At 43.8% G+C, this 19,969-nt stretch overlaps 1 protein-coding gene across 1 annotated transcript in view; it reads left to right on the forward strand.

The window, feature by feature from the left end:
• The first annotated feature begins 15,482 nt into the window (after positions 1 to 15,482).
• The window catches only part of ADCY5 (adenylate cyclase 5), a 231,536-nt gene continuing 227,049 nt past the window's right edge, over positions 15,483 to 19,969 (forward strand). The window contains exon 1 of the mRNA XM_026665455.2: positions 15,483 to 17,454. Coding sequence (XP_026521240.2) covers positions 16,450 to 17,454 — 1,005 coding nt within the window. The 5' untranslated portion in view covers positions 15,483 to 16,449. The remainder of the gene's footprint in view (positions 17,455 to 19,969) is intronic.

A 19,969-nucleotide genomic window follows, 5' to 3' on the forward strand; every position in this document is an offset into this window, starting at 1 on the left:
TTCTCTTAAGAAGATATTGAATGTAATTTACTGTTATTTGCATATGTGAAACCAATTTTCTACTTAAGATCATCCTCAAACCTGAGATGGTTTTTCTATGAATGTTTTCAGATACTTTTTTGCAAAGTTAAATATAGAATTGTAATTAATCCATCAAATATCTAGTCTGTGCATTGTTGCTACTGCTATTCAATTAAACATCTCTGGCTTCTGCATCTACTTTGCATTTTAAAAAGGTAGGGGCTTTATTATATGAATGTGTATTCAAAGTATAATTTGACCCTTGCCTGCTCTCCTCAAAGAAGTATTTTCAGAATTACTTCTGAGATCCCTTATTACCTAGAATAGCTGGATGTAGTTGCCTATTATTTAGCATTGGCTGAGTCACACTAGATTCCTGGCCTTGTATGAAGTGGTTTAGTCACTCTTGTACAGCTTACACATTTGGAGGTCTATAGTAATCCAACCTGTATGGAACCTACCCCAACAAAAAAAAAAAGCTTTATGTGAAAGTTACAGCTAGTACAAAGTACAAACACATATACATTGGTCACATCTACCCTTTCAAAGTAAAATACTGCAAATTAGCTTCAGAGGGGAATTCAGGATACTGTCTTGTTTACATAGCTTTTCAGGATAGAAATTTTTTTTTTGTTTTAAATGGACTAGAGCCAGTTTTCTCTAGAGGTTAATGCAGCAGAGTAGAAAGTGGGAAATCATGAGCTTAAGTCCCACCTTAGCCATGAAAGTCATTGGGTGACGTTGGGACAACCACTCTCCCTCAGCCCAGCCCATCGCACAAGGTTGTCGTGGAGAAAACAGGAGAAGGAAGGTATATTGGATATGTTCACCGCCCTCAGTTATTTGTAAAAATAAGAAAGGCATACAAATAAATTAAAATTCAAGAATAAAATTTTAGACTTAAGCATATGCTATCACGGAGAAGCACAAAAATGCATGGAACCACTTCATTTGGGGGGACAGAATAGGATAGAAATCATTTTATCAAGTTCAGATGGCTAAATGCAGTTTTACTATAAGGGATGCTGTTAAGGCAGAACTAGTAGTGATGAGAAAAGGATGCGTAGAATCATCCAAATTGTCCAGCAAAGAGCTGACTTGAGAAGCTGTATCTACATAGAGAACCAATGTCCAAAATATTCAATTCTGGCTTTGAGTACCAAGGAATATTTTAAAAGTAGGCATTCATAACAAAGGGGAAAGTCCATCACATTGTGATAGTTTGTTTTTCTTTGACAACAGTCTTGTTCACATGGATCAATGTAAAAAGCATTACATATCAATACCCAAGCATTAGCAAAGAGTCAAGTTTATAATGCTAAGATTTCTGCTGAAACCTATGTCAATAGAGCAGAATTTAGCAACCTGTCCTCTTATAGTTGATGGACTCCATGGCCATTTCCATCTTAATAATACATTTAATTAGAAGGGCTACTGATCAATCAGTACAGGAGTCCATATAACAGGCAGGGTGCCATTGTGCCTAATTCCTTGATTTCACATAAATCCAACCCTTTCTATTTGTGTGTGGTGCTGAATTAAGGAGAAGGAATGTAGCCAGAAAAAGGATAAGCCAACAATCAGTATTTGACAGGTATAAAGATACTGTTCTTGACCCCATTCCATTAAAATGCAAGGGTTTGTGAATAAGACTTTGGGCAAGGTTACTACAGTAATTTCTGGGAATTATGTGCTGCAACTGCAATGTGTTGTTAGTAAAACAAATGTTTTTGTTGTGAGATGTGTTTTGAACTATCGATATGGCGATATGGTGTCTTGGATTTGAAAAGGAAATGTTGCTTCAGAATATAGGGGTCCTGATACTCTGTCTTTCAGAATTTTTTTAAAATTTGAAATTTTGAAAAACTTAAAAATAGTTAACATCTTTTCCCAGGGTTGTGTATCTGTCTTAATATGTAATGCATTGTAACATGAAGAGTCTGTATTAAACTTAATAACCAAACAATAATCATACTACCTCAGACTTGTCCATAGAAGGAAGTTTCAGTGACATTTCAGTCACTCAGTATAAAACAAGACAGATTAAATTGCTCCAAAGACAACAGATGATTTATTTTTGTTCAAATTTTAGGGGAGTAGAAGAATGAAGAGAGGACTGAACAAGATGACGAAGTGATGGCAGACTGGGTACAGAAACAAAGTGGGACAAATTGAGGCATAAGAAAGGGTCAGGGTTAAAAGGTTATGGTAAAGATAAAATGGAAAGGATTTGCAGAACATAGATCAGGGGTGTCAAACTTCATTTCATTGAGGGCTGCATCAGGGTTGTGTTTGACCTTGGACTGGGGTGGGCGTGGCCAGCTCAATGTCACTCGTGTCAGGGCACCTGTGGTGGCTCGAGCACTCTGCCAGAGAAAACAGACTCCCGAGCTCCATTTTTGGCTGCAGCAGCCTCCTGCAACCCTCTGGCAGTGAAAATGGAACCTGGGAGGGCCTCACACAGCCCTCCCCAGCTCTGTTTTTGCTGACAGAGGCACCATGGGCAGGCCCTTTGCTGTTTCCAGGGAGGCCCCATGGGCCAGATCTAAACACCTCATGGGCCGGCTCCAGCTCCTAGGCCTTGAGTTTGACACCCCTGACATAGATGATCTTGGGGAAAAAAGCAAAATAGATTTCTATTTTCAAAAACTCTGAATGGATTTGAAACTGCCTTCCTAGAGAACCCAAAGATGCTTTTTCAAGAGGCAACTGGACTTTTTGGTTTTTATTTGAAGATGTTTCGCTTCTCATCCAAGAAACTTCTTCAGCTCTGATTGGATTCCTTCCATTCCCCCACCATCCAGTCAGAGCTGAAGAAGTTTCTTGGATGAGAAGCGAAACATCTTCAAAGAAAAACCAGAAAGTCCAGTTGCCTATTGAAAAAAACACCTTTGGAACAACCATGACCTGGATGATTGAGAATCTCCATAGACACTTCCTAGGGCACCTGCCTAATTGAATTCTAACAGATAGCAGAGCAGCAAGCTCATTGCTCAGCAACTGCTGTCTATATCAGATACCATCACCTCATTCCTTCTTTCTAACTCCATCCTACTCAGCTGTGTCCATACATGGAAAGAAAGTAGCAATAGTGCTTTGAGATGCCATAAGCCAAAAACCCACAGAAAATTTGATCAAATCTCTGAACTGCCCTCAAAGCAATTCAAAGGCATCTGATCCTACCCATGATGCTTCCCTTCCAATAACAACTTACTGAGATAGCTTTGACTAGAGGTTAAGGCACTAGGCTAGATAGCCAAAGACCATGACTTCAACTTCCTCCTTAGCCATGAAAGCCAGCTGGGCGACCTTGGGCCAGTCATCTCTTTCAGCTCATCCCACCTCACAGTGTTGCTGTGGGAAAAATAGGACTCCTTGAGTTATTTTTTAAAAAGTGGGATATAAGCAAGCAAACAAATAAATATATATGCTTTTTTGAGCCTTCCAGAATTCCAAATCCTGATGGGAAAGGGTTTAAAAAGTGATGTTTGCTAAATAGTTATTTTTGGACAGAAATACCTTCCAACACAAAGTTGTTACAGGTGTTACCAGAACTGGTTGTTGGAATATGTTTTAGCCCACAAAGCTTTTAATAATTCCATATCTAGGACCAGTTGAAAATTATGGTATTTATCTATCAATTGGAATAATTATCCATATCAAGCTTCTATATGTTGAAGTCACCTCTGAAGGCTCTTTTCAAGTCAATTCAACCTGCATGAAAAATGGGGAAAGAGCTTTCTCTGTTCACCACTTTGCTTATGGAACACGGAGCTTGAAGATATTCCACTGAGGTCAGTTTTGATTATTTGGTTCACATACTGTACACAATTATTATACCCAAATATAATTGAATTCTAAATAGATTTCTGCACATGCCTGAACAAAGTTTTTTGTTTTTATTTGCTCAGGATTATTGCTCAATTACATAATTTTGATTAATGGCTTAAAATTCATAAGATTGATTATCAAATCTTTGCAATTAAAAAAAAATGAAAGCAGAATGTTTGCTGTTTTGAGATGAACACCTATATTAGCAAAGATATTTTCTTGCAACGAATATGTGAGAAATAGATGATAATGTTTCTCATTGCCAGTTTTTATAGGTAGTTGTAATAACAATGAGAATATGAATTTTAAAATAATATGTATTTAAAACTGCCAGTTTGTGTGTTTGAGATGTCATAATCAGTTTTTAAACAGGCAACTCTGAAATAAAGGAAATATACACAAAAAAGAAAAAATGATAGTGACAATGTTTACTAAATTTCAGATAAATAAAATATAACCAAACAAACATCATGACTTTGTGAAGCACAAAGTATTTCTGAAACAAAACTACCATAATTACTGTATGATACCATGTGAAGTGATGTCTAAAACTGCTGGTTTTGAACTGTTTTTTAAAATGTATAGACTACATTTCTAAAATCCTAGTTTTCAATGAACTCTGTATTGTTCAGTTTTGCCTTTTCATATTTATAGCAGATGCTTGACTACCTTCCACTTAAATATAATTAGCAAAAAGGAGCTCACCACTTAACAAGGTAATAAGTTTCATTGATGAATGTGACATTGTTAAGGTATTTTATCTAACATTGGCACCAAATGCTCTTGAGTCCTGTTTAGTAATGGGATGAAAAAGAATTACTATCCCTGCCTTCCCCAATCTGATCTAGCACCTATCTAATTGGACTGGATCTCCCATTCTATCTAGACAACAGGATCAGTTTGGAAACTGCAACTGAAAACTTCTGGAAGGCAACTTCTGAAGTTGAAAATGGCTGGGCTAACTCTTTACCCTTTACAGTTCTTTCTCATTAGCATTGTATGTAGTGAATAATTTCACATAAAATATACCAGAGGATGTTCAAAGTAATTCAGAAATCATCCAGTTCAGATGAAGCTGCTGTTGTGAATCAATAAAAGTGAATAACCTAAATGCAAATTAGGGGTTGAAAACCTGCACACTTGATTGGTCCTTATACAACAACTTGGGATTGGGCCAGAACCAGTCCCTGATTGGCCACTTTTTGGGACTGTTCTTATTGGTTAGTAGTTTGAACTGATTGCACATTTTCATTGGTTAATGAGGCAGCAGCTAACCCTATAAAAGGGTTACTGCTGCCCATAGCATTGCTCTGTTATGTTCTATACTTTATTAAAGAGTTGAAGTCACTGGTCAGATGTCTGGTCTCCGTTATTCTCCATACTTAACACTGGCGACGAGGATGGGATCCGGAGACCGAAGAGCTGACTAACCTACAGAGCAACTATCAGAGCACGTGGTCAAACACGCACCATCAACGGCAACATGGCCAGCGGTGCCGTACCACCCGCTCCATTCAACCCAGAAACCGAAGACTGGGAGGCTTACATGGATCGGTTCCAGATGTTTCTGGAAACCAACAATTTGAAAGATGCGACAACCGGCAAAAAAAGAGCTATCTTTCTAACTCATTGTGGACCAACCGTGTTTAAAATGGCAAAGTCGCTTGCCAAGCCAGCAGAGGTAAAAGAAATGGACTGGGACGTCCTCGAGCCGTTACTACGGGCTCACTACGCGCCCACCGTGCCAACCCTAGTAAGAAGACATGAATATTACCAGAAGGACCAACGGAAGGGCGAAAGCCTTGCCAATTACATCGCGGACCTCCGGAACCTAGGAGGCCTCTGCGGGTTTGCAGACTTAGAAGAAGCCCTCCGGGACCGCCTGGTTCTGGGCCTAGAAGACGGCGCTATCCAGAGCAAAATTATGGCTAAGGGGGACATCAGCCTCACCGATGCCCTTAAAGAAGCCTCGGCAGCGGAGGCGACCAAGAACTCGGCAGCCCAAATGCGCCGCACCAACGCACCGCTATGTAAACTCACCAATGATACCTCGCCTCACTCAGAGAGACACCCGGTATCAACTCACCACGAAGACCTAGAGTCCCCGTCCGACAGCGATGAGGAAGAGGTCAACCGACTTCGAACGGAGAGAGACCAGTCCACACAACACTGCGTTTCGACCGTGTGCCGGCTGTGGAGCAAATCACCCACGATCCGGCTGCAAATTCCTCGACGCACTTTGCCGCCATTGCGGGAGACGCGGTCACATCGCAAAGGTTTGCAGAAGCAAACAGAACCCCAAACCCCGACAGGCCGAATTCCAGTCTTCCGGATTCTTCGGCACACACCGAGAAAAATTGAACCACTCCTACAGAAACAAGCCGCCCACCACTTCCACCAGGCGTGAAGAAACCAGACGGGAAGAGACCCACCAAACAATCACCATAGGCCACGCTACAGCCCTTGATGCCGGGAAAATCCGAGTAAAAGTCAACATCGAAAACAAACCTTGCGTGATGGAGGTAGACTCGGGATCTTCCTCTCGATGGTGTCGTGGAAAACGCCCCAACAGCTTATCCCGACGATTCGCCGCCAAGACCTTAACCCTCAAAGGGTTATACTCAAAGACTATCAGGGCAACCGACCCCCGCCGGGTCCCGCAGATTCCAGGTCTCATTCAAGGACCGCACCGTCGCACTGCCACTGACTATCGTGGATCGAGATAGGCCTAGTCTTCTGGGCCTTCAATGGTTCAGGCCGCTCGGAATCACGGTAGCCGGAGTCCACAAGGCCGAAAGCGTCGATTGGGAAGAAGCACTCGTGCAAGAATTCCAAGACGTTTTCGCGAACGGACTAGGCAAGTATAAGGGGACCCCAATCTCGTTTAACTTGAACCCTGAAATAGCACCCATCCGCCTTAAGCGCGTGGGTGCCGTTCGCCTAAAGCCTAAAATCGACGAACAACTCGATAAGCTGATAGCGCAGGGCGTACTGGAACCCACCGACCACGCCTGTTGGGAAACCCCGATAGTGACGCCTATCAAGCCTGATGGGTCCCTAAGAATTTGCGGAGACTACCGGGCCACATTAAACCACGCACTGCAGCAAAGTGCTTATCCAGTACCGGTAGTGCAACATTTACTCCATTCCCTGGGCGGCGGGAAAGTTTTCGCCAAACTAGATCTAGCCCAGGCGTATCAACAATTGCCTGTAGACCCAACCACAGCCAAGCGCAAACGATCGTAACACATAGGGGCGCATTTAAATGCAACCGGCTCCAATTGGGTAAGCGTCGCCCTGGAATCTTCCAGAGTTTAATGGAAAGGTTGTTACAAGGGATAAAAGGCGTTGTCCCATATTTCGACGATGTACTCATCGCCGCACCTAACAAAGACATCCTAGAAAAACGACTCAGAGAGGTTTTACGAAGATTCCAAAATGCAGGCCTCAGAGTAAAAAAAGATAAATGCCAGTTATGTACCGAAAAAGTAGAATTTTTGGGATATCTCCTGGACAGCCAAGGAATTCATCCCACTGAAGACAAATTACGAGCAATTAAAAAGGCACCCACTCCAAGGAACAAAGCAGACCTACAGGCGTTCCTTGGACTTATCAATTTCTATAATGTGTTTTTACCCCACAAAGCAACAGTAGCTGAACCATTGCATAGACTATTAGACAAAAAAGCAACGTGGGTTTGGGGACAACGGGAACAACATGCTTTCCAACAAGTAAAGAAATTGCTAACTTCTGATTCAGTACTTATGCAGTACAATGAGACTCTGCCACTCACTATCACGTGTGATGCATCACCTTTTGGGGTTGGGGCAATTCTGGCCCACGTGTTACCGAACGGAGCGGAGGCCCCCATCACGTTTTTTTCGCGAACCTTAGCTAAAGCTGAACGAAATTATAGTCAGCTGGACAAAGAAGCTTTAGCTATTGTTGCTGCAGTTAAAAGATTTCACGAATATGTTTATGGCCGTGTGTTTACAATAATCACTGATCATAAACCGCTACTGGGGATCATTGCGGGTAATAAACCAACCCCGTATATATTGTCCCCCAGAATGACCCGTTGGTCTGAATTCCTGGCGGCCTACAACTACACCTTGCAACACCGCCCGGGAAATCGATTCTCCACGCTGATGCATTGAGCAGAACACCGCTCCCAGACGCTGTTGTGGATCCAGCCCCAACCCTCTCAACACTACAGATTGAAGCTCTACATACACCATCATTGACGGCTAGAGACATTGCTTTTGAAACGAAACGTGACCCAGTTCTGCAACACATACTACGCTGGGTTGAACGGGGGTGGCTGACGGACCAAATTGCACCTGAATGGGCGCCCTTCAAAGCCCGCCAAACCGAGCTGTTTTCCCAAAAAGGCTGTATCTTGTGGGGCGATCGAGTCGTAATCCCTGGCAAATTGCAACAGACTGTGTTGGTGGTATTGCATGAGGGACATCCGGGCATTGTGCGGATGAAATCACTCGCACGCAGCTATGCTTGGTGGCCGGGAATCGACAAAAGAATTGAGGCCTGGGTCGCTACGTGCCAACGTTGCCAGGACGTCAGCAACGCCCCACCTAAAGCAACCCCAACCGAAGGGGAAACGCCGAGGGGACCGTGGTCCCGTATTCATATTGACTTTGCGGGGCCTACCAAAGGTCACACTTTCCTGATTACTGTCGACGCCTATTCTAACTGGCTTGAGATTCATCGAATGCACACAACTACAACTGACTCAGTTATTAATAAATTAAACAGACTATTTGCCACACACGGGTTTCCGGACGTGTTGGTCTCGGACAACGGCCCACAGTTCACTGCATTGCCCTTTGAACAATATCTTGCTGATCGGGGCATCCGCCATGCGGTAACCTCGCCCGCGCACCCTGCGGCGAATGGACGGGCAGAACGCATGGTACAATTTGTGAAAAAGACCCTGCACAAAATGGAATTTGGCAACATCGACGAGAAAATCAATCGCATTCTCTTATTGCAGCATATCACGCCCCACAGCGTGACCAACAAAACACCCGCTGAACTTCTTATGGGGCGGAAAATACGATCGCACCTTGACCGGCTCCACCCCGCTTTCGCACCGGAAAAACCTTTCGGCTCCAGCAGCAAATGCCGGGAATTTAAGGTAGGCGATTTAATCTTTGCCAAAAACTTTTCCGGCGACCCGTTATGAATACCCGCAACCGTTACCCACCTCACCGGGCCTAGATCTTACCGCCTGCTAACAGACGATGGAAGGGTGTGGAAACGCCACATAGACCAGCTCCGATCGAGATTACCACCCAGCGGCCATGACTTCCCCGGTTCACCAACTCAAGGGGGAGGGAGTATCGAGGGAATTGACTTTGATACAACTAATAGCAGGTCAACGGGAGCCCTACAGCCCAGCGAAGTACCGGAACGAGAAGCGGGGAGGGAGTTGACGCCTTCAGGGAACTTTAATATGGGGGAAAACGAACTGCAAAACCCCGAAGAAACACGGAGTAGCAGAAACAACCACAGTGAATGCAGCACGGAATCGCCGTGCAGCGAAATAGAATTTAACAAAGGTCATCCAAACGCTCCACCGGAACCGGACATTAGACAAAACCCGGTGGAGCCTCGAATCATCCAGGCAGACCAAACGGCCTGCCTATCTTGAGGATTTTATTACAGCTCCCCTCAAACGGAACCCAAGGGGGAGGGGTGTTGTGAATCAATAAAAGTGAATAACCTAAATGCAAATTAGGGGTTGAAAACCTGCACACTTGATTGGTCCTTATACAACAACTTGGGATTGGGCCAGAACCAGTCCCTGATTAGCCACTTTTTGGGACTGTTCTTATTGGTTAGTAGTTTGAACTGATTGCACATTTTCATTGGTTAATGAGGCAGCAGCTAACCCTATAAAAGGGTTACTGCTGCCCATAGCATTGCTCTGTTATGTTCTATACTTTATTAAAGAGTTGAAGTCACTGGTCAGATGTCTGGTCTCCGTTATTCTCCATACTTAACAGCTGCCATTAAATAAAATCACAGATTCAAAACACATAAAGTACAAACACATAAAGCTTGGGTTCACTCGATATGGAACGTTTATCAAAAAGCCAACTCAGGGACTTAGATAATGGCAGTTTCACTGCTTGTGACCTGATTTGTAGAGGTTAGTGATCGCAGTTGCAACTGACAACAAAGAAACCCCACAAGCTCTCCAGAAGCAGGGCAGAAAGTAGGTCAATTCCTCAGCCCAGGAAACAGCAGCTGTTCCCCAACAGTATGCTCTGGGACATTTATCACATATTACATTCAACCATAAATGGTCTGTTTGGTTATGGTTTGAAGTAGTGTTTCCCAATAGAGGTAATCTCCAGATACAAGGACTTAAAATCGCAGAATTTTCAGGAATGGTCTTTTCTCGCTGGAGAACTCTGGGAGTTGAAGTCCACACATCTGTTAAACCTGTTAAGAACACTGGTTTAGAGCAATGTATGAATAAGCTGCAATACTATATTTTTCAAAATATGACACACCAGACTATAAGACGCACCTTGGTTAAGAGGAGGAAAACAAGAAAAAATTGTTTTTTGCCTCCGCGCATCCTATCTTTGCACTCTCTGATGTCCAGAAGCACTCTGCAGGCCAAAAACATGCCCGTTTTTGGCCTCCAGGGGCCTCTGCAGGTGCCATTTTTGCCCTCCCTGGAGCAAACAGGTACATTTTGGGCCTGCAAAGTGCTTCTGGATGCCGGGGTGGGCAAAAACGGGACCTTCAGAGGCCTCTGTCTGGAGGCCAAAAATGGGCCCATATTCGCTGAATAAGATGCACAGACATTTCCACCACTTTTTATGGGGGGAAAAGTGTGTCTTATACACCAAAAAAATACAGTAAATTATTTGTACTGTAAATACACCCAAGTGTATTTACTCTCCTTTAAAAAAATGTCTATAGTTTTAATGAGAATGTCAAATTCTATAAAATATTTGGAAGAGTTTATTCATTGATTTTTTTTCCAAATAGAACTATACAACTGTATCTTTCACGAATCCTCTGCTTTCTATGGATGCAATAATGAGAATTTGTATGAAGAGATTGAGCTCAGCATGGCATATATGGTGCTTAAAACTACAAGAATAGTTCTCTTTTTATAGCCAGCATATACATTTCCTGGCATTTGATTTTCTATTTTAGTAACCCGTGCTGAATTGTGACTTCTAATCTGATCAGAAATCAGGGAACATTTTTCCTTACCAAACTTGTTCCTGATCAACCAGTTGAGGAATGCCAGCTAGAGAGAAGGTTACTAAATACAGGTAGTCCATAAGTTACAACTGTTTGGTTAATAACTGTCCAAAGTTATAACAGCATTGAAAAAGGTGACTTATAACTGGTCCTTGCAGAAATGACCATCACAGCATCCCCAGTCACATTGCAACTTGTCCCCATAGCAACAGTCAGTAGCTTTTCCAAGGACATTTCAATAATGTCTCTAATTCTATCCACCAACTTGACTTAGTCTTAGTCTTTTCAACTTTGCCACATGAAATCAAAGTAGGTGAGTATCTGCTTGCCATCAAGATAGGCACAGGGCCAGCTTTAGGCAAAAGCCTAGGGTGCCAAAGCTTAGAGCAGGTCTGAACAACTCATAAAAGGGAAAAGGTCATATTGATACCTGAAAAAATAATCATTGGCTCCAAAGGAATATTTGGCATGCCAGTCGTTCTTTGGCAGCAGTGATGCAATGATAGGATTGGAGCTATGGAACTGGCAGTGACATGTGGAGGCATTAAAGTTGTCTGGCAGTGTGTATTTTGGGCAGTGATAGGATTCAATTTTTTTTACTACTAGTTCTGTGGGCGTGGCATGGCTTGGTGGGCATGGCAGGGGAAGGATACTGTAAAATCTCCATTCCCACCCCACTCCAGGGGAAGGATACTGCAAAACCCTATCCTTTCCTTACCCCACTAACCTGCTTTCCAGCTCCGTTCTCCTGTGCAGGGCAACAAAAGAAGGCCCAGCCGATCAGCTGGGACTGGGGAGGCAGAGAAGAGATGGGGGTGGGGCCAGTCAGAGGTGGTATTTGCCGGTTCTCCAAACTACTCAAAATTTCCACTACTCAAAATTTCCACTACTTAAAATTTCCACTACTCCAGAACTGGTTGGAACCTGCTGAATGGCACCTCTGATTTTGGGGCAGAGGTGTCTGCAAAAGAACAGGTGGTGGCAGGGGGCCCTTCCTGTGATGTTTGGAGGCAGTAGATTTGTTCAGTTTTCAAAAAAACTCTGACAAGTCACACTAGGCTGCTTGTTCAGGTCTTCCAGAATTATTCTGAAAATGCAAATTTTCACATTGGTGAGAGGTGATGCCATCAGGCGAAAAGGACTAGCCCAAGGATGGCATGTACCTGTAGAGACTAAAGAGGATGATCACAATGGAGAGAGGGATGATCCATTGCCAAGGCAATGAGCAGGTAAACATTGCACAAACCCAGAAGGGCTAGAAAGTATCTCAGACACTTCCAAGATTTAGATAAAGGTAAAAGAGACTTGTTGGGACCTGTAAGGTTTTGTTATTGTAGCCAATCTTAATCAAAATACAGTAGTTTTAGGCACATGTGGTTTATTCTGGTCTCCCTTCCAGGTAATCAGGCATAAAAAAAGCAGTGAAGTTGTAACAACAGCAGACCAATTAATTGTGAGGTTCCTAAAGGAGTAAAAATAACATTGCCATCATCTTCATCTATCATCCTAATGATTATTACAGCCTAATTTACCTAACGTTTGCTTCATGTTAACACCATTGATCAGGGTTCTCACCAAGAACTTGAGATTCATGAAAGTATCACTTCTACATACACTACTAAAACTCTAGTTCTCATAACTTTTAATTGGGCAAAATGGTGCACTGTAAGGTAACAGTTTATGAACCACAGTACCTTAAATGGGCTAACTTAAGAATGTGTCCAAAATCTAAACTGTTTCTCATGGTGATGTTTGATTGTATTATTCAGTTCGATATGGGCTGTTTTCAAATATATCTCTGAATGTATCACTTTTCCAATGTTGGAAGAAATATCCTTCTGGGTTCAGTTCCAAGTGGGGAAAAAGACACTGGAAACATGGAGGCTATTTGGAAAGATGGTTTAATGGCAGACAGGACCACATGGCTCAAAGCTCCAAAGAAGGATGATCACATGCTCCAAGGTGAAGGAAAAGAGAAAAAAGGGGCCGGCCAAGATGCTGAGATCCTTATATACCCTCTGTTAGTGTTTCCTGTTCCTGTGCAAGAAATGTATCCCATTGGTTGTCAGACTCCCAGGGATGGGGGGGTCTTCAAAGCTACCGGTTCTACAGAGGTGGACAGAACCGGTAGAACCCCACCCCTGAGTATAGCAGATATTACTGTTGCAGAAAAGAACAAATGGTTCCCTGATGTGGCAATGCCTCAAGACAGTGAAGCTGATTTGGGAAAAAAAAATGGAGAAAATATCAAAATATCATGATTTACAAATTGAGCTTGAAAATTATGAAAGTAAAATCTGTTATCGTACCTATTGTAATTGGAACTCTTAATGCAGTATTAAAAGGATTTAGCAAATATTTAGAAATTCCAGACTGAATGGATTTGACAAGACCAATTTTCAATCAGCATATGTTGTACCAGACAACCCATGGCCTGTTGGGTCAAACTTTCAAAGATATTTCGTTACCTAAACAGAGAAACAAAATGGCCACAAGTGTACAAAAACGCAGTGGCTTCCTGACGGCTTACCCATTGATTTTGCTTGTGGGAAGCTGGCAGGCAGCATCAGAAACTACACCTCCTCCTTGGCTGACCCACAGGACTGCCTGACACTTTGTTGCGGGGATAAAAGGAGCTACAGAATGCAAAGAAAATTGCATCCCAGCTCTCTGGTGTGTCTCCTTGCTGTCAGCACCTCCCAACCAGCCCTACCTAATCAGCAAGCTTCTGAGTGGTTTCCTCATCCTTCCATCACTGTTTTAAAAAAAATCATATTTTGGAGGGAAATTTCATTGAAGGTTACAGACCCAAGAATTTATTCCTTACCAGATGACGCAGTGCCTTCACCAATGATAAAGCCACTAATATACTGCCTTTATTGTCGTATCCCACCCCTGGCTATACTGTATTGTGGTCTATTGGTTTGATTTCTGAAATTTCACAAAATTTCTATCAGCCCATTTTGCAAAACTTTTTCAGGTACATCATATGCCAATGGTTTTCTGGCAAACAGTGCAACAGAATTTTTTCCTGTAACCTCTAGTGGACCATGTCACCGTTTATACCGTTTGAACAATTTTACTACAGCCACCCATGAGAGGATCTCCAGTTCTGCCCTTAATTCTACATAGCAGACATTCGGTATTCTTGAAAACTATTCAGTTTTGGCTTTGATTGTATTGCAAGGCTGGTTCTGGAACTGCCATGATTATTTTTCCCTCGTTTTCTTTTTTTTAAGCGTTCCAGAATTCAACCACAACCAGGTTAGGCTTTGGCGATGGTGATGAGTAGCAGGGCACCAGATCAACTTTGCCCCGCCTCCTAAACTACCCATTGGAGGAGAAGCCAATCCAGCAGAGTAACTCGCGAAGCCAACCAATCCTACACCGCGGCGGCCGACCGACCAGCCAATAGCTTCAAGACCGAGGCGGAATTCTGCCAGGCGGCAGCTCGGGTGGAAGAGGGGCCGTACAAAGGTTGGTTTGAAAGGGGCGGGCTGCCGTTTCCCCGCAAGAAGAGCGTGCGAGCGCGGGGCGAAGGCGAGGGAGCCGCCGCTGAAACTGAGGGGAAGCTCCTCCGGCGTGGCGCCGAAGAGGCCAGCTGTAACGCGGGAAAGGCCCCCTTTTTTCCCCGTGCAAAAAGAACCGGGCAGCCGCTGCCAGGCTGACGTTGTCGGAGGGGAAGGTCGCCTCTCCTCAGCCCGCCGCAGCGCCTTGCAGGCTTAGGCACGGGAGGTCTAGCGCGGCGGCAGGCGGGCGGGTGGTCTCCGAAGAAGTCGCGCCACAAGGCAGCTCCTGCGCGCTCGTCAACCTCCCCTCCAAACCTCTCCCAGCCCCACAATTAGCCTATGATTGTGCGGTGTTGTTTTTTTTGCCCCGCCGCTACAGCTGGTGAACGGCTGGTGGTTCCTTGGCTGCAGCGGAGAACGGCGCATCCTCGCTTGGAGAGGCAGCAGCGCAAGCGTCGGCTTTTTTGTGTGTGCCGAAGAAAGAACTCCCTGCCACCGCTGGCTGAAGCGACGGTCGAAAGAAGGAGCTTCTCGCTTTCTCCGCCTGCGCCCTGCCCGTTTTTTTTGGTTTTGCTTCCACCCCGCCTGATTCTGCCTTCGATCCACCGGATTCCGGGTTCCATCATTCCAAGGGCAATATAGCGGCGCCCGTCCCGGCAAAGCGTCAGCGATCCCACCCACTTGGCTCCCTCCAAGCAGGGAGAAGAGGGAAGAGATACCCGGGCCGACCCGGCGGCCGATTGGCTTCCAATAAATAACGCTTCAAGTGCCGGCTCCGGGGTTGGTGGTGCTTCGCTAACCCTTTCCACTGCAGCAATGTCGCCGCTGCTTTGAGCAAGAGCAATTGGAGGTGGGGGTAGGGGTTGGGGGTTGGGGAAAGAACCGAGAAGGGGCTTCGGAGAGGCGGCTGGCTCGCTCGCGATTCCTCAGGCCGATCCTTAGGGCAACCCTTCTCGAAACTGGAGGGGATCGGACAATGAGCCAGGGGCTTGCCAGGCGCCTGGGGCTCTGCCTCTGGGGCTGCCCTCTGCCACAGCTGCCCAGATGACCAACGCAAAGGCTGGTTGCCTCCAGGCCAAATTAAAAATGACGATTCTGCATGGTTTTACTCTTTACGCTTCCTGGAGAGTAGATCGCGAGGAGATGATGCCGCCTCTTTGAGTTCGTTTTGGACAGCCAGGTCTTTCGCTGGGAGGAGATCCCGAAAGAGAGAGAGAGAGAGACATGCCAAGATGCTCCACAGTGATGATTTTACAAAGTTACGTTCTGGTTGTAGAGTGATTGTGGCTTAAAGCGAGTGGGGGGGGAATCAACACTCCAGGTGCCTTTTCGTCCTCTGTCTCCGTTTTCTACGCATGCCGGTGTGGTGGATTTGAATTCTTGATCCGCCGGCGAACTGCCAAAACCCCGGGGACTTGGGGGGGGAGGGCGGGAAATGACAGAAGGGGAATCCTTGCCAGAGAGCCCACCTTTCTTTCCGTGGGAGGGGAGGGAAACTTGCTTCCCAGCCAGCTCTCTATGTGGCTATATAAATCCTGCATGAGGAAACATTGGACTCCTGGGAAGGGAAGGAGACCCGAGTGGCTTTCCAGCTGGCAACTAAGAGAGATTTGAGTATCCTTGGGGACGCTGTTGGATCTGGTTCTGGATTTGAGGTTTGGTCTCCTGCCCTTGCTTCCACCCTCCCGTTCATTGGTGGAGAGATGCTGTTTGGAAGAGCCGGAGAGATGCTGTTTGGTTCTGTGTCGTGAACCACCCAATGTCTTCTGGTTGATTTCCCTCCCACCCTCTTGTTGGTTTTCCTGGAATTCCTGCCCTTCCTCTGCTGCCCCAGCAGGGCATGTCCCGCTCCAACAGCGTAAGCCCTCCGGGGTTTGGAGTTTCTGCTGCGCCCAGGGGTGGAGGGGCAGAGCCACATCGCTCTGCCTGGGGAGAAGCTGAATCCAGAGCCAATGGCTACTCCTACCCTCTCCCTACCAGGGCCTCAGTCAAGGAATCTTCCAGAATGGTGAGCAGGTGGAGGAATGAGGAGGAGTATGATCTGCCAATTAGCAGGAACCATGGGGTAAGTGGCTGCAGGATGATGAGCTTCAGGTCCAAATCTGCTTGGCAGGATCGTAGTGGAGACAACAGACAGCACTCCTGTCGGGCAGGAGATCCCTCCCTTGCCCCAAGTCCAAGACACTATGGTAGTGAGCAGGGTGAGGTGCGTCCACGTTCTGTGGAGCTGGGACTCGAGGAAAAACGGATCAAGGCCAAGATGGACGAGCTGGAGGAGGAGGAGCAGGGGGGTGATGAAGTGGGTTCCGAGATGATCTTCTCAATGGGCAGCTGTTGTGGAAGCCTGCTGCAGATCTTCAGGTCTAAGAAATTCCAGTCAGAGAAGTTGGAGCACCTCTACCAGCGGTATTTTTTCCGTCTCAACCAGAGCAGCCTGACCATGCTGATGGCAGTGCTAGTCTTGGTGTGCCTGGTCATGCTGCTCTTCCACACTGGTCATGGCCATTACCAAGTGCCCTACGTGGTGGTGCTGTCCCTGGCCATCCTGCTAATGGTGTCCCTGGGGGCCATCTGCAACCGCAATGATTTCCACCAGGACCACATGTGGCTCATGTGCTACTCTGTCATCCTTGTGGTGTTAGCTGTGCAAGTGGTTGGCTGCTTGCTAATGCAGCCCAGAAGTGCCTCAGAGGGCATCTGGTGGACCATCTTTTTTATCTACAGCATCTATACTTTGCTACCCATCAGGATGAGGGCAGCAGTCATCAGTGGTGTGGTATTGTCTGCCATCCACCTGGCCATTTCTCTCAAAATCAATGCAGAAGACAAAGTCTTATTACAACAGGTAAGGCTGAACTGTTGGATGTGTGGCTGCTAATTCGGACTGAGAACTTGCAATACCTGGGGATTGTTTTTGGAAGTGCCTGGCTCCAGGCTTAGTTCTTTCTCTGTGTTGATGCTCCCTGTCATTTGATTTCCTTGCATTTCTTTTTATTTATATGCCTAATTGACCTTAACTGAACACTCGGAAATTGGGGTTGAGGCATGGGTTATTTGGCCAATAGGAGAGAAACATAGCCTCTTGCTGTTAAAGAATTCTATGGATTTGATTATTGATACAATAGTATTGTTAATTAAAGAGGTGAAAACAATTGGGAAATACATGATTACCATGCTACCAAGAACCGCATTGTTCTGTGGCAATTGTCAGAATTAATTTTCCCCCCAATGAAATTCCACAAAGTTGTGGAGGGAAAAAAAGCTTCTAATAAGTATATTGCATAGCAAACCTCCCAAATTAGCTTGTTGCTCTGGAAGGAAATTTTCTTTCTGATAAAGCAGTTTCCTCTTTGCGTGGGTGTAGGGAGGATTTTGTTTATAGTTATGTCACTATTGTCAAGACCAGAGAATAAAACATGATTTAATCTTGAATGTTATGTATCGTCCTTATATGTAAACTTTCCTTTAATCAGGTGTTTAGATTCCTCTGGAGTATCAGTTTATAACTAATGAGAATGTCTGATGTTACATCAGTTGAACATGTTATACAGGACTGTATTTTATGCACAGGGGCTTTGTGTTCTAACTTCATCTCACTTTGCACACCCATATTTATTATACCCCACCCCCCAGTGCTTTCATTTGGGAATTGATACCAAAGTATACCATATCTGTGCTGCAAAAATCATAATAGCCATTAGACTAAAAAAAATTCATATGATTTTATTATCATTTAGTGTACATCTAGACATTTTCAATCCAGATAGAGAAACTCTTTAAGTTCTGCTGTGAAAGTTTCCTTTAAAGCATGACTGTAGTTTTGTGGTTAGTTTATTTAATTTTCTCTTGCCGTATTAGCATGAAAATTAAATAGTAACAGTAACAGAGTGGCTTCATTAATATTTTTTGGAACAACCAGCCTGTGGAATAAGATTACGTGTATAGGTGCTACATGAAACTTACTAAGGGAATTGCTAAAGTTGGGCAGTTTTGCTGAAATAACACTTCGGCAGATCATTTCCTAATTTTACAACACTTTCATCTTTGTTAAACAAAATTAGTTGACAAAGAAGGCAAGGAGGGCTGTCATATCTTGCCTCTATCTTTTAAACTTAACTTAGAAAATCTTTCAAAAACTGTTTTTTTTTTTTTGTTTTTCCTCAGAAGGAGCCTAGTAAAGCTTTCGGTTTCAAAGCACTTTTGTGTTTCAAACTTTTGCTGCTATAAGACAACTTGTGTTGACGTTTTACTTAAACTTTAAATAAATGTCCTTGATTCTCCCACTGATTATCTGCAAAATGAAGATGATAATTCTTGGTTACTTTGTTGGACTCTTGTAAGGTTTTCTACTAACTGGCTGATTGAGCTTCAATTTTGTGCTTTTTCCTATCACATTACCTGATTCCCTTGTTTATTTTCCTGTTTAGCACACATCACATATACACTAACACCTGAAGTGAAAGAATCGTTTCACAGATAGAATAGGAAATTGTAAATCAACTGTCATGCATGAAGAAAAAGGGATTATGTTGAATTAGTGGTTTAGTTTAATTGTGAAGTGACCCAGAATATAAAGTGTTTGTAACTTTTGAAACTTTTAGCCAGGTATATCCTATGAATTATTTGTACTACAATTAGATTATTTTTTAATTTACTTTAAATTATAGGTTAGTTCTTCACATCTTTTCTTCTTTCTGTCAGAAGAGTTGATAGCTAGTCTAAAATGTTGCCTTTCAAACTATAAACGAAGCTTATATTTAGAGCCATCTGATACTAAAATTTAAATTGGCAACTACCTCACAACTTAACAGGCCATTTATTACCTAGACTGTAGATTGTTACCATAGAAATCTTAATTTTTCTCTGACACTGCCCCGCTGATGCATATCCTTCCTTTTTCTTCCAAATAAGAAAGTCTGGGGTGGGGGTAGAAAACATGGGAATGGACCAAATCTAAATATTATTCTAATAATTTTCCGTTATTTTCAGTTTTCGTTTCATTCTTTCCTAATGAAATCCATATAGACAGGACATTTGCAGAGTTTTTTTTTTTTTTGTAAATTTTATTTGAGTTTTCACAAAGAGAAAAAAAAATACAAATAAAACATCTTTTTTGAAAGCAGCATAATCCCGGGTTACATTTCTTGGTACAGACACAAATTCAGGTTCATGCTCATTTTTATATTCTATTTATATTTATATTATATTTCTATTTATATCTTATTACTATTTTACATTTTCTGCATAGCTTCTCCCCTCTTTTAATTTTCTCAATTTTATTTTAATTATCTCATCTCAATTCAAATCATTGTATTTATATTTTTTGTCTGTCCTGTTTCAATTATCTTATTATCTTTTCT

The sequence above is a fragment of the Notechis scutatus genome, chromosome 1 (assembly GCF_049901735.1).
Source record: "Notechis scutatus isolate UNSWTSFEM ecotype Mainland chromosome 1, rNotScu1.2, whole genome shotgun sequence".
In the NCBI taxonomy this organism is placed as follows: Eukaryota; Metazoa; Chordata; class Lepidosauria; order Squamata; family Elapidae; genus Notechis; species Notechis scutatus.